This window comes from Ascaphus truei, chromosome 12, assembly GCF_040206685.1.
Source record: "Ascaphus truei isolate aAscTru1 chromosome 12, aAscTru1.hap1, whole genome shotgun sequence".
NCBI lineage: Eukaryota > Metazoa > Chordata > Amphibia > Anura > Ascaphidae > Ascaphus > Ascaphus truei.
Window position 1 is genome coordinate 34,608,159 of NC_134494.1, and position 12,488 is coordinate 34,620,646.

General features: G+C 43.0%; 1 protein-coding gene across 4 annotated transcripts in view; it reads left to right on the top strand.

Moving 5' to 3' along the window:
- Positions 1-12,488, top strand: part of ANO3 (anoctamin 3) — a 183,733-nt gene that overhangs the window by 153,953 nt on the left and 17,292 nt on the right. For all 4 annotated transcript variants that reach the window (XM_075567281.1, XM_075567282.1, XM_075567283.1 and 1 more), the window contains one exon: positions 11,978-12,060. In XM_075567281.1, coding sequence (XP_075423396.1) covers positions 11,978-12,060 — 83 coding nt within the window. The remainder of the gene's footprint in view (positions 1-11,977; positions 12,061-12,488) is intronic.

Here is a 12,488-nt window from a genome sequence, read left to right on the forward strand (position 1 = left end):
CGATGAAGCGCGGCAGCATTTTCAAAAGACAAGATTTTCATGTTTTGGCGCGGCGGCTGCGTCACGCAGGCGGTTCAGCCAATGAGGGTCGAACTGACCTTGTGATGTCACGGCCGCGCCTCCGCCACGCCTCCCTGTCTCTTGCATCATAGTAATTTCACAGGCCATGGATCGCCTCTGCATGCGTGCCTGCACTATGGCCTTGGCCTAAGTCAAAGTTCCTTAAAAGCGGATGTCCCTAAAGCCAGGAAACAAACCGGGAGAGAAATCAGCTCATGGGCTGAAAAAGGTCAGAAGAAGTGAGGACTTTACCAGCCTCTGGGGAAGTGGGAAGAGCGCCTGTGTTTTCCTGCTGGAGAAAGTAAAGTCATGGTTTACTCCCAAGCCTCCTGGAGCGGGAACCGGCTGGTTCTGTAGTCTGTGATAGTCAGCTAGCCGGGCACAAGGTAGGAGAGAGGCTGGCGCAGCAAGCGGGTCTCCCATGAGTTCCTTGTCTGTAGTGCTGAACAGGTTTTCTCTGACCGAGAAAACAGCTCACTGTGGAAGCAGGCGACCTTGTTGGAGAGCAGAATCGCGCTCACGGCTTTCTTACAGCAGAATGCAGACAGAGCCATGTGACGGCAAACGGTCCAGGAACCAGTAAAATAAAGGTTAAGCCTTGTCTCTGGCCCCTCTAATTCTTCCCTGGAGCTCATCTGGTCCCCCCAGGCTACCCTGATTTAAAATGCCCAATAGCCCCTTGCATTTGATGTAAAAACATATTCTTTATTACTGTGTAATGTGACTGCAAGTATAAAAATATGTTTTGTGCAACAAAGCAGAGCCAAAGTCTCTGGACATGCATGGCTGAGAACCCCTTTCTGCTGCTCACATGTTCAGAGAAAATGGCTGCTGCTGGGTCTAGAGGAGGAGTGGGGTGCAGGGGACAAAGAGGAGCATGTCCAGGGGCGAAGATCGGGCCTTGGGGGTGGGGGGCACTGCCTGAAATGCGTAGAAAATTACTATCTCTCCAGAGAGAGAGGCGCCAGCCCAGCGGGAGATATCCTGTAGGCCGGGGAAGCTGTTGCTGAGTCCGACCTATTGTCGCTGCTCCCATTGGCCCTTTAACTCCTAAGCCCAGCCCCAGCCCTGATTGGCGAATGCAGACAAGCCCTCGGCTCCTGATTGCTCTGTGAGCAGCATCCGCTCTGTGATTAGTCGCCAGTCCCTCTACAATACTTTCCCACGGTCCTGTCGTGCAGGTGATCTAAGTGGTCTGCTCCGAGGCAGTGCTGGAGACACCAAAAGGAGGACCAGAGAGCCCTAGAAGCTACGAGTGTAGCTGAGCTTGAGAAGTGGAGAGCAGGACTTTCAGCGGCTTATTTGATAGTGTTTTACCGCAAATTACACCACTCAGATCTGAACGGTGCCTACCTCATCGGAGAGTGGAAGCAAGCCCTGAGTAAGCCGATCATGTGGCGCTCAGCACTTAGATTGCTAGGATTCCCCCTGTATACCCCAATTAAATGTTTTCTGATCTAGAGATCTAATTGAAGACTTGTGGCCTATACTAACTTTAAATTGTATTTTCCTTCATTTCAATGCTTTCTCAAATGATCTATTAATTTCTGAAGGAGCCTGTAAAATGTATCAGTCTCACTTACTATCTGTTTGTTATGATACAAATATACTTATTTCTGGCTATGTCTAGGGGTTTCTGGTGTTAGCTGGATGACAGGGAGCTGGCTCCTTAGAAAAATTAGTCTAACCAATTATTGCCTACATAAAATGAAATATAAACATTACTTGTGATAGTGGTTGTCACAAGAGACCAGAATTCTTTCACAGGGTCAAGCACCAGATAAGACATAGGGGCCTATGCACTAAACTCCGATAAGTCACTTATCGCCAAAAAAGCCTACTGCTATTCAGTAAGCTCCGATAAGTCAGCAATAAGAGAGCTTTTTCAGCCAATTTTTTGGCTGGAAAAAAAATTGCCAAAAGCGTGCCGATAAGCCACTTATCGCCACTTATTGCCAGGTTTTCAAACACGTGGTATTCTGGTAGCCCCGATTAGCTTATTGAGGCTAATCACGGCTCTAGGATTGAGATTTCCTTTCAAAATCGCCTCAATAAGGGTAAAGTTGGCAAGCTGCCGATAAGCAGCGACAGAGGGGACTTCATATCCATACTCCATATCCATTAATATCAGATAGAAAAATGGTGAAAAAACCGGAGCACAACTTTGCCAAGAACTGGTGTAGACAAAGACCAAAATTAAAGATTTATTGGATTAAAACATAACAAAAAACGGTTCTGGCAGATCCTCTGACGCGTTTCACGCACTGGGCGCTTTGTCCATTAATATCAGCACTGGAAACCGCCGGCATGAATCAGATGCAATAAAAATACATTTACAGTCAACTTCATTACCTTAGCGGCTAACCGCTAAGGCAATGAAGGGGTTGAGGGACAACAGCAGCTTTATTGGGGGCAGAGGGGGTGAGTGAAGGGTTTACTTGGCCTTTCACTCACCCCCTCTGCCCCAATAAACATTACAATATGTAATAAGCACCAATACATAACCCACCCCCTGTACCCCCACATAAAATTATGTAACAGGTTACCTTGGTTCAAAAGGATGTGGCATCATCCCTTAAAGCCCTGCAGTGTGCTGATGAGGACGCCCTTCATAAATGGCAGGGGTAAATAGAACTGTTTTTATTTACTTTATTTATGCTGCCTGGCTAATGTTTTCTTTAATAATGGGCAAATTAGCTATTATCCATATCTGGATAATAGTTATTTTGCTCATTACTGTACTATATGTGTTTGGTGGGGGGGGGAGGCATGGGGGGGTGGGAGGTGTCTTTATTGAAATGTATGCCATATTTATTTATTTTACAACAGGGTTGGTACTGCAGGCCAGCGGGGACCCGCAGGGACCACCCGAGGACCCCTGGGCGCCAACGGGGACCACCCGAGGACCCCCAGACACCCACGGGGACCACCCGTCTAATAGCATGTCTGAGATCAGATGCATTGTAAGGAACCCCAACCCTCTCTAATAGTGCATCTGGGATCAGATGCATTTTAAGGAACCCCAACCCTCTCTAATAGCGCATCTGAGATCGGATGCATTGTAAGGAACCCCAACTCCCTCTAATAGCGCGTCTGAGATCAGATGCATTGTAAGTTCTTCTGTATTTGATACTATATTCAAATGACCAGAAAATTGCAGGGAACCTTTTAGGGATGCCCGGGGAACCCAAGGGTTCCTAGGAACCCTGGTTGAAAAATATTGACCTATACAAATGATGCCACACTCTTTTTTGTGTGACCTGCAAATATATAAGGTCAGCGAGGAAAATATGTGACATATCAGTGCTGCACACATGCAAATTACACGGGGTAGTATTACTGTGCACTTTACATAAACCAGTTTTTAAAAATCGAGTTGAAAGCACTGATATAAGCCTCATTGAAAAGTGTAATACAATCGGTTCTTTTTTAGGGTTTAACGTCAGATGTGATAGAAACCCACAGTACTTGCAAGGTAGTGTTTTCCCCCCCAGAGGTATGAAGATAGGAATGTAACAGTCACACAGATACTTCTCTCAAGTGTTGTTTTTTTTCTTTGTACTCAGAGAGGTGCCCTGAACCATGTAATTCAAGAGCCATTGAAGATTTGCAACCAGAGTCAGGGTGTTCTCTGTGAAGCCTTTTCTCAGCATAAAGCAGTAGACAGAAGGTGATCAGCAGTACAACATTCGGGATGTAAATGTAACTGTGAGATTTTATGTTAATGGTTAACAACACTGGATATCACTTGCAAGATTTGGTCCGGCAAATCTTTCATTAGTGTTGCGTGCTTGTTAAGCTGCGTTCCATCTTAGAATAGAATGTTTTAATTCTATCAGTTATGACAAGCACGTTATACTGTATGCCTCTCCAAACCTTTTCCTTAACCTAAAGGCTTCACCTGTGCATTTAAATACTGTATCACTTTGCTTATGTCAACTAGAGAATTGGACCAAGGCGATGACTTTACTATAATACTGAAAGTGTGAGGCAGCTCTGTAAACATGTAGGTTCTATGTGTAACTAGCAGAACCGCTCACCACTCAACAAAGCCAAACTATTACTTTTTAAATGGTAGGTTCACAGAGCGCTGTTGGCCTATGACGTTACAAGCGGCCTGCGGCGTGTTGCTAATTTATTACCAAACAAAAGTAAAATAGCTCATTAAGCGGGTATATTCATAAAATGCGTCGCCTGCTTATAAATAATACCTCTGGACATAATTTTTCTTCCATACGTGGCCATGCAAATGGCGGCAGATATGTAATGTTTTTACATCATTTACTTATATTTTACATCAATAAAATACATCAGGTGTTTTATGAACATTTTGTTTAAAAACAAGTTTTCCGACAGCTTTTCTATAAATTTGCATTGAAATCCTTGAATACCGAACTACACCACAATCTACAAATGTGGCCATTTCTCCATAATGTGCCATTGTGTGCGGCTAATAGATCTTTTATGAGGGAGAAAGCAGAATATTTTATATATATATATATATTTCAGCTAATTACCATGAAGTCTCCATGACGAATATGGAGGATTGAATGTCTGGGGATTTTATTTTTTTTAATAAATGTGCTCCCCATTTGCTGTAAGTTTGTTTTCAGTTCTGGGTTTTCTCTTCACCTCCGAATGGGAAATATGATGAACCACAAAGTATTTTCTCAGTATTACTCAATGGTTGCCCCTTATAAATCTCCAAAGTAAACCTCTGGGGTATTTCTATAATCACACATTGGCACGTTGGAGGGAAAGTCGATCTGCAATGTGCTATGGGCTCCTCTGCCGGTGAAAGGGTTACCGCTTCAGGGCAAACTTTAGCATCAGTTCTTGTCGTAATTATTTGCTTATGGCTGCACCGCATTCAGGTTTTTCAGTTTATATTCGTCACAGTGACGCATAAAATACAGAAGCCAAGCTTCTTTCAATCACTTTCTTTGTCATGCCAATAAGTTTGGTATGCGACATGTTGCAATGTATGACAGTGTTTACTTATTGATACAATGCGGCATCCACATTTCGTTTGATAATATAGACTGCTAAGTCTCTGTAGCTTGGACATTGCCGTCTGTCCTTTCCATGGACTTACAGTCACTAGCCCTATACTTGAGATAATATCACACTGCTGAACTTTTGGTGGTCCTATCTTTTATGAAAAAAATTGTACTGTAAATTATAACAGTTCCTTTACCAATAATACCTGTCATCCCACTGTACATAAATAACCTTAAGAATAGGAGGTTATCCCTTATCCCTGTGCCCAGCTAGAGAAGCAATCCCAGCTGCCTGTGCTTTATTTTTGATACCTGGGATTGTTTTCTTACAGCGTTGGAATCGGGGTGTCTTCCGGAGCTGAGCTGCGCTATTTTTGTCTCTGGAGACTGCCAGGTTCCCGATATCCTTACCGATGTCGTTGCTAGTGTTTCGACTTGCTCCAGGGAATTCAAAATTGCAGTCACATCTCGCTGGTCCCACAGGCCAATAGGAAGCCGCAATGTCATCGGTTGCAGCTTCCCATTGGATGGCCATTGAAAGACCCTGGGAGAATACTGATACCTCCCCGGGACTAAACAAAGCGCAGTTAAGCTCCGGAGGATCCCCTGGTCCTGATGCTGTAAATGTTGATGTGAGGTAGGTTTGCGGCTCTAAACCCAGGATCCGGTGCTGCAAAACCTTTTAAATTGTTTACCATATTCCACAGTGATTATATTACAGCGCATTCCTCTCTTACACACACACACACGCGCGCGCACACACACACATGAGCGTAAACACACGCACTTATACGTTCCATTTGTATGGTGACGCATTTTTCTGTTAACAGACATTATTACACTTGGAGCCACAATGGCGGACCATCCTAAGCACATATCCTAACTTACGGTATTTATACACACCTGTCAGGATAAATGCAAAGTACATTAACACATTGACATTAAGAGGCACATATTCCAAACACTTTCATTGGTCAGACACTTTCCTGACGATAGCCTGGGCAAAACTGCCTCTTATCATATATGGTCCCAATATAAATGGTTAGTACTATATAATAAGCAGTAGATAATTATCTTGAGCCAGAGATGCCCGGCGTGCCATGCTTTCAGTGAGTTGCAGGCCACACTTTTAGAGAAAGGGTTAGGAAAGATCAAGATCCCTCAAGGTGCCTTATGTAAAAAAAAAAGAAGAAGAAGAAGGAATAAGGCAAGTTGCGTGTACGTCTATATTCTGTTCTATATTACATTTTGGAAATTTGGTGACGCACAACAAAAGAGGAAAGGGTACATTGCTCACACAAGAGTTGCCTTGGGGTGAGTGACAGGAGCCTCACCTTTCATTTACGATTGTGCAGTACAATATTTAGAATATGTGCAATGTAACCTTTAGGTATGTGTTGTAGTTTTCATGTATGCAGAGAAGCAACTCCTGTCTGCGTACTCCTCTCCGCTTACTCCTCTCCCTTTACTTCTCTCTGCTTACTCCTCTCCGCTTACTCCTCTCCCTTTACTTCTCTCTGCTTACTTCTCTCCGCTTACTCCTCTCCCTTTACTTCTTTCTGCTTATTCCTCTCCCTTTACTTCCCTCCGCTTATTCCTCTCCGCTTACTCCTCTCCCTTTACTTCTCTCCGCTTATTCCTCTCCGCTTACTCCTCTCCCTTTACTTCTCTCTGCTTACTCCTCTCCGCTTACTCCTCTCCATTTACTCCTCTCCCTTTACTCCTCTCTGCTTACTCCTCTCCCTTTACTCCTCTCCGCTTACTCCTCTCCCTTTACTCCTCTCTGCTTACTCCTCTCCCTTTACTTCTCTCCGCTTATTCCTCTCCGCTTACTCCTCTCCCTTTACTTCTCTCTGCTTACTCCTCTCCCTTTACTCCTCTCCGCTTACTCCTCTCCCTTTACTCCTCTCCGCTTACTCCTCTCCCTTTACTTCTCTTTGCTTATTCCTCTCCCTTTACTTCCCTCCGCTTACTCCTCTCCGCTTACTCCTCTCCCTTTACTTCTCTCCGCTTATTCCTCTCCGCTTACTCCTCTCCCTTTACTTCTCTCTGCTTACTCCTCTCCGCTTACTCCTCTCCCTTTACTTCTCTCCACTTACTCCTCTCCCTTTACTTCTCTCCACTTACTCCTCTTCCTTTACTCCTCTCCGCTTACTCCTCTCCCTTGCTCCTCTCCCCTTGCTCCTCTCCCCTTGCTCCTTTCCCCTTGCTCCTCTCCCTTTTCTCTTCTCCCATTGCTTCTCTCCCCTCAATCCTCTCCCCTTGCTCCTTTCCCCTTGCTCCTCTCCCTTTTCTCTTCTCCCCTTGCTTCTCTCCCCTTGCTCCTTTCCCCTCACTCCTCTCCCCTCGCTCCTCTCCCCTTACTCCTTACGACTGGCTCACAGGCTTATGCTGCAACATTGTTTTTACATTTACACTGCCGATGTAACCTTCCCTGCCCGGGTGCTAAGGAATTTACATCAAATGTCTTGAATAGGCTTACTCAGTGTTGGTTACCTTGTCATGGTGCGGGATTCGTGCAGGCCGGGCGTTGGTAATGCAATCATGAGCGCCATGAACTTTATTCATACAAACAGCACATTTATTAATCACCAACGATGAAGTCTCATTTACTTTGTATACATCACTTTGTGTATAGTCTCATCACTGTTCTCTGCTTGTGCTCGGCTATTGACCCTCTGATTAGGCTGATCCAGATATGCCTCGGGACTGTGGCTTGGGGAACCCTTTCGAGGCATAGTCTTCCTCTGTGTATCGCCAGAGGAGTGGGGACACTAAGTAGGGTATGTCACGGTGGACCAGTACTTATCAACACTTTTATATTTTTGGGATTCGCGATTGAGCATAACAAGGCGGGCAAAATAAATTGTCATTTATTTCCTTGATAGACAAACATACGACAACCTCAGAATACACTTAATAAACACTTACTGGGATGGGAAAACAAAATAAATTGTCCATTGAACGAAAGCTGTAGAAATAAAGTCTCTGGCTTAAAGTCCTTTTGGCTACAGTAGGTCGCAAGTTGCCAACCTAATATTTCCGGCAAAATAAAAGAAGTTCGTTCTAGTTCATTGGGATTCGTTCGGGAGTCCCCAGGGCTAACGAATTCCGGAAGTAGGGGTAAATCCTTGGTTACGATGTTGTTAACCCCTTGCGTTCTGGAACCGCTGCCGCTGTACTTGAACGGAATCTTGAGCAAAGCTTGGATAAGTCATGAATCACACAGGGAATAGCTCAGCAGGCAGGTTTATAGGGTTTACAGTCCTATTCTAACATGCGTGCCTAATCCCCTCCGTGGGAACATTTAACCCACCAATCCCCGATTTGCCCGGAGTTTGCAGAACGGGCAAAAAGAGCTTTCCGGTTTGCAAAGCGCATGTGTCAGAAAAAGTTTTTCCCTGACTGTACATTTAAAACCAACAATAAAATACATTTTATTAAATAAAGTATGTTCTGCTTGCGTCAATGAAATAAACTTTATATGTGGGTGCATGGTTTCTATATTCTGGGCTGCATTCATTCCAAAAATTAGAGTGCTAGCCCACTCCGTTCGCAGGTTAGCGTACTTAATTGAAAGGTCTCTAATGTGGTTTCCGTGGTTAACCTACTTCCCACGTCAATATACTTTCTCCCTGTCAAGTTAAGACGCTAACAAGACAAGGGATACATTTTGACAGAATCCACTTCAGTTGAACCGCAAACCACTTATTCAATTAACCTTGCGGTTGCGAGGTCTAGTGCTTAGAAATGGATACCTATCTTCAAAGCGGCCCTCCCATACACAGCCACGTGTCTTCAATCAGCGCTTGGTTCAGCGCTCACAACGCCATCTTGTGTCTGAAAAGCTAACAGCACAGTTTGTATTCATTCCTATTACCACAGTCAGGGAATAGGCTGCAAAATGGGGACAATAAAGGTTGTGCAGGGGAAAACACATCAGGATAATGCACATATGTTAAACCCCTTTACTACCAATGTGATGTAGAGTTAATCAGCCGGGTATAATGTTTTTATTAATGGCCTTTTATCGCCACAGGGTACTATCCCTAATTATAAAATAATAAGGAGAATACTTAGCCTATATCCTAGACTTATCAATATAATAAGTCTTGGAGGAGGGACCACCTCCAAAAAAACCCCAGTCACTTCTCAGCCCCCGGACTCCTCAGTCACTCCTCACAATCTTCATCCTCACAGCCCCCCTCCTCCACATAGCCCCCCTACTCCTCATAGCCCCCCTTCACCATCTCAGCCGTGGGCCTCCTCCTCACAGCTTCCCTTCACCTCTCATCCTCCGGCCTCTTCCTCATAGTCCTACTACTCAGTCCTCCTCCTCACAGTTCTCCTCGTCCTTCTCCACAGCCCCCCTTCACTTCTCAGCCTCCGGCCACCTCCTCACAACCCCTCTTCACCTCTCAGCCCCTGGCCTCTCCTTCAGTACTGCTCCTCACAGTTCTCCTCGTCCTTCTCCTCCACAGCCACCCTTCACTTCTCAGCCCCCGGTCTCCTCCTCACAGCCCCTCTTCACCTTTCAGCCCCTGGACTCTTCTTCAGTATTGCTCCTCACAGTTCTCCTCACAGCCCCCAGCTTTTTCCTCACACCCCCCGGTCACCTCTTCACAGCCCCCTGTCACCTCTCAGGCCACCCTCCCCTTACTAAAAGTTTGAAGGGAATCTAGGGAATTTTTTGAATTATGCATATTAGTCGAAATCGCAGCGCACTTTGACTTCATACTTGACTCCATCTAGGACGCAAAATGTTTCACTGGTAAAAAAGACAGGGCACATTTTTCATGGTTCGCAACCCGGGAACATCCCTTCAGGTTGGAGGAATGGAGTTTTCACCAGCAACAAAGGAAAGGGTTCTTTACAGTAATGGTAATTAAAATTTGGAATTGATTACCCATGGAGACTGTGATGGCAGATACAATAGATATCTTCAAAAAAAAAGTTGGACATCTTTTTAGAAAGGAAAGGTATACAAGGATATACCTAATAAGTAAATATGGTAAGGATGTTGATCCAGGGAGTAATCTGATTGTCATTATTTGGAGTCAGAAATTAATTTATTTCTCTTCTTATGAGTCATAATTGGCAAATATGTATGTAGGAGTACAACATGTAATCTTTAAAGAGGGTAAATGAGTACCAAGTGTATATTGTCAGGTATTACTGTATATCAGATGTGCAGTCAGGGAGACACATGCATGTTTTAATATTTCCCAATAATGTTTGCTACTAATAAAGTGGAATTAATATTTGGCAATTATTGATTGAGCCTATATATAGATACATTTGTATGTAGTTGGCAAAGGTTTTACTGAGATATTTTGGTTTGCCTTCCTCTGGAATCAAAATAACTATAAATATTGGATGGGTATCTTAGCTGAATAAATGTAACATGTCTCTATGGAACTATAGAAAGTACAGTATGCTCTCTCTGCAAACACATTCGAGAAAAAAAAAGGATCAACTCATTTGCTTGAGTCATGTGATTTTAATCATTGTCCTGTACAAATCTCAATGTAATTAGTTTTAGCAGAACACTAAGGCCCAGAACCTCAAAGCTCTGTTATTGCCGTAACAAGGTGTTCACTTAAGTTAACACCTTGTTAAGACCTAACTGGTATCTTTAAAGCTTACTAACGCAGTATTACTGTAAATGCTATTTTCAGTCGGAACAAGCCCCGATGTTACTATGTATGTATGTATGGCTTTATTTATGTAGCGCCATTAATGTACATAGCGCTTCCCAGCAATAATACATTTGACAATTACATAAAAAATAAATGATATAAATAACACAAAGGGGAAAAGCGCTTCAGACATAAAAGTACCATTTAGGAAAAGGAGTCCCTGCTCCGAAGAGCTTACAATCTAATTGGTTGGTAGGAAGAACATACAGAGATAGTAGGAGGGTGTTCTGGTAAGTGTGTCTGCAAGGGGCCAAGCTTTATGTATGAGGTGTTAATTATCAGCCATGGAGCTACTCATATGCTTCCTTAAGCAGGTGGGTTTTAAAGGTGGATAGAGAGGGTGCTAGTCGGTTTTTGAGGGGAAGGGCATTCCAGAGGTGTGGGACAGTCAGTGAGAAAGGATTTAGGCGGGAGAGGGCTTTAGATACAAGGGGGGTAGAGAGAAAACATCCTTGAGCAGAACGCAAGAGTCAGGAGGGTGTATAGCGAGAAATTAGGGCTGAGATGTAAGGAGGGGCAGAATAGTGTAAAGCTTTAAAACTGAGGAGGAGAATTGAGTGTGTGATACGGGACTTGATAGGAAACCAGGATATAACAAACACTAGTGCTAATGGTATGCAAAAGAGGTGTTCCCTGGAACCACACCTGTCCACAGAGCTCTGTTAGTTACTGAAGGGTTTTAGTGATGGGTTACTTAGGTCATACCTAAAGGTGCCATTGGTTCTGTCCAGAGCCTGAAATATGAGGTGTAATAGAGAGAAATAGAGAGAATTAGAGAGAGAGAATTTCTAGCATCCCAAATGTCCTCTCTCACTCTTGTAAAACCCATATGTAAAGTTCTGGATGACGCTGTGTGAAACTAACACAAGGCAGTGCTAACTTAACATGGCATTAAGCCCATGCTAATGCGATAACTATCGGCCGTTATTTTTGCATACAGTTAGTTTTGTGGGTTGATGTTAACCTCAGAGAACATACCGTCCGGTACTGATTTTGATAACATGATGTTATGGAGCTTTGTGGATCTGGCTCTAAGTTGTACGAAGCTTTGATTAACACATTGGCCTATATGGCAGTGTTTATAAAATAGATGTACAGTACTATGTGGTGATAACATTAAGGATATCACATAGATGTAACTTTGTATTCCATGTACAGACATTGATTCCTACAATTAGATGGAGAATGTCCCACATGTGCAAATGCCTTTTGTTTCAGCTACAGTCTTCCTGGAGTTCTGGAAGCGGAGGAGAGCTGTTCTCACTTATGACTGGGATCTCATTGACTGGGAAGATGAGGAGGTACATACAGCAAGTGGTCTCCAGCCCCCCAAGAACATCTGAACCGTTCAAATATTCTCTGCAGAACCCTGGCTTAGCTTTTATGAGAACTACAAAATAACTGGTGTAGTGTGTGTGTGTGTAATATATATATATATATATATATATATATATATATATATATATATATATATACACATATATAATAATATATATATACACATATATAATATATACACACACATATATAATAATATATATATATATAATATATACACATATATAATATATATATACACATATATAATAGTATATATATACACATATATAATATATACACACACATATATAATAATATATATATATATAATATATACACATATATAATATATATATATATATATATATATATATATACACATATATAACACCATTATTATTTATCATGT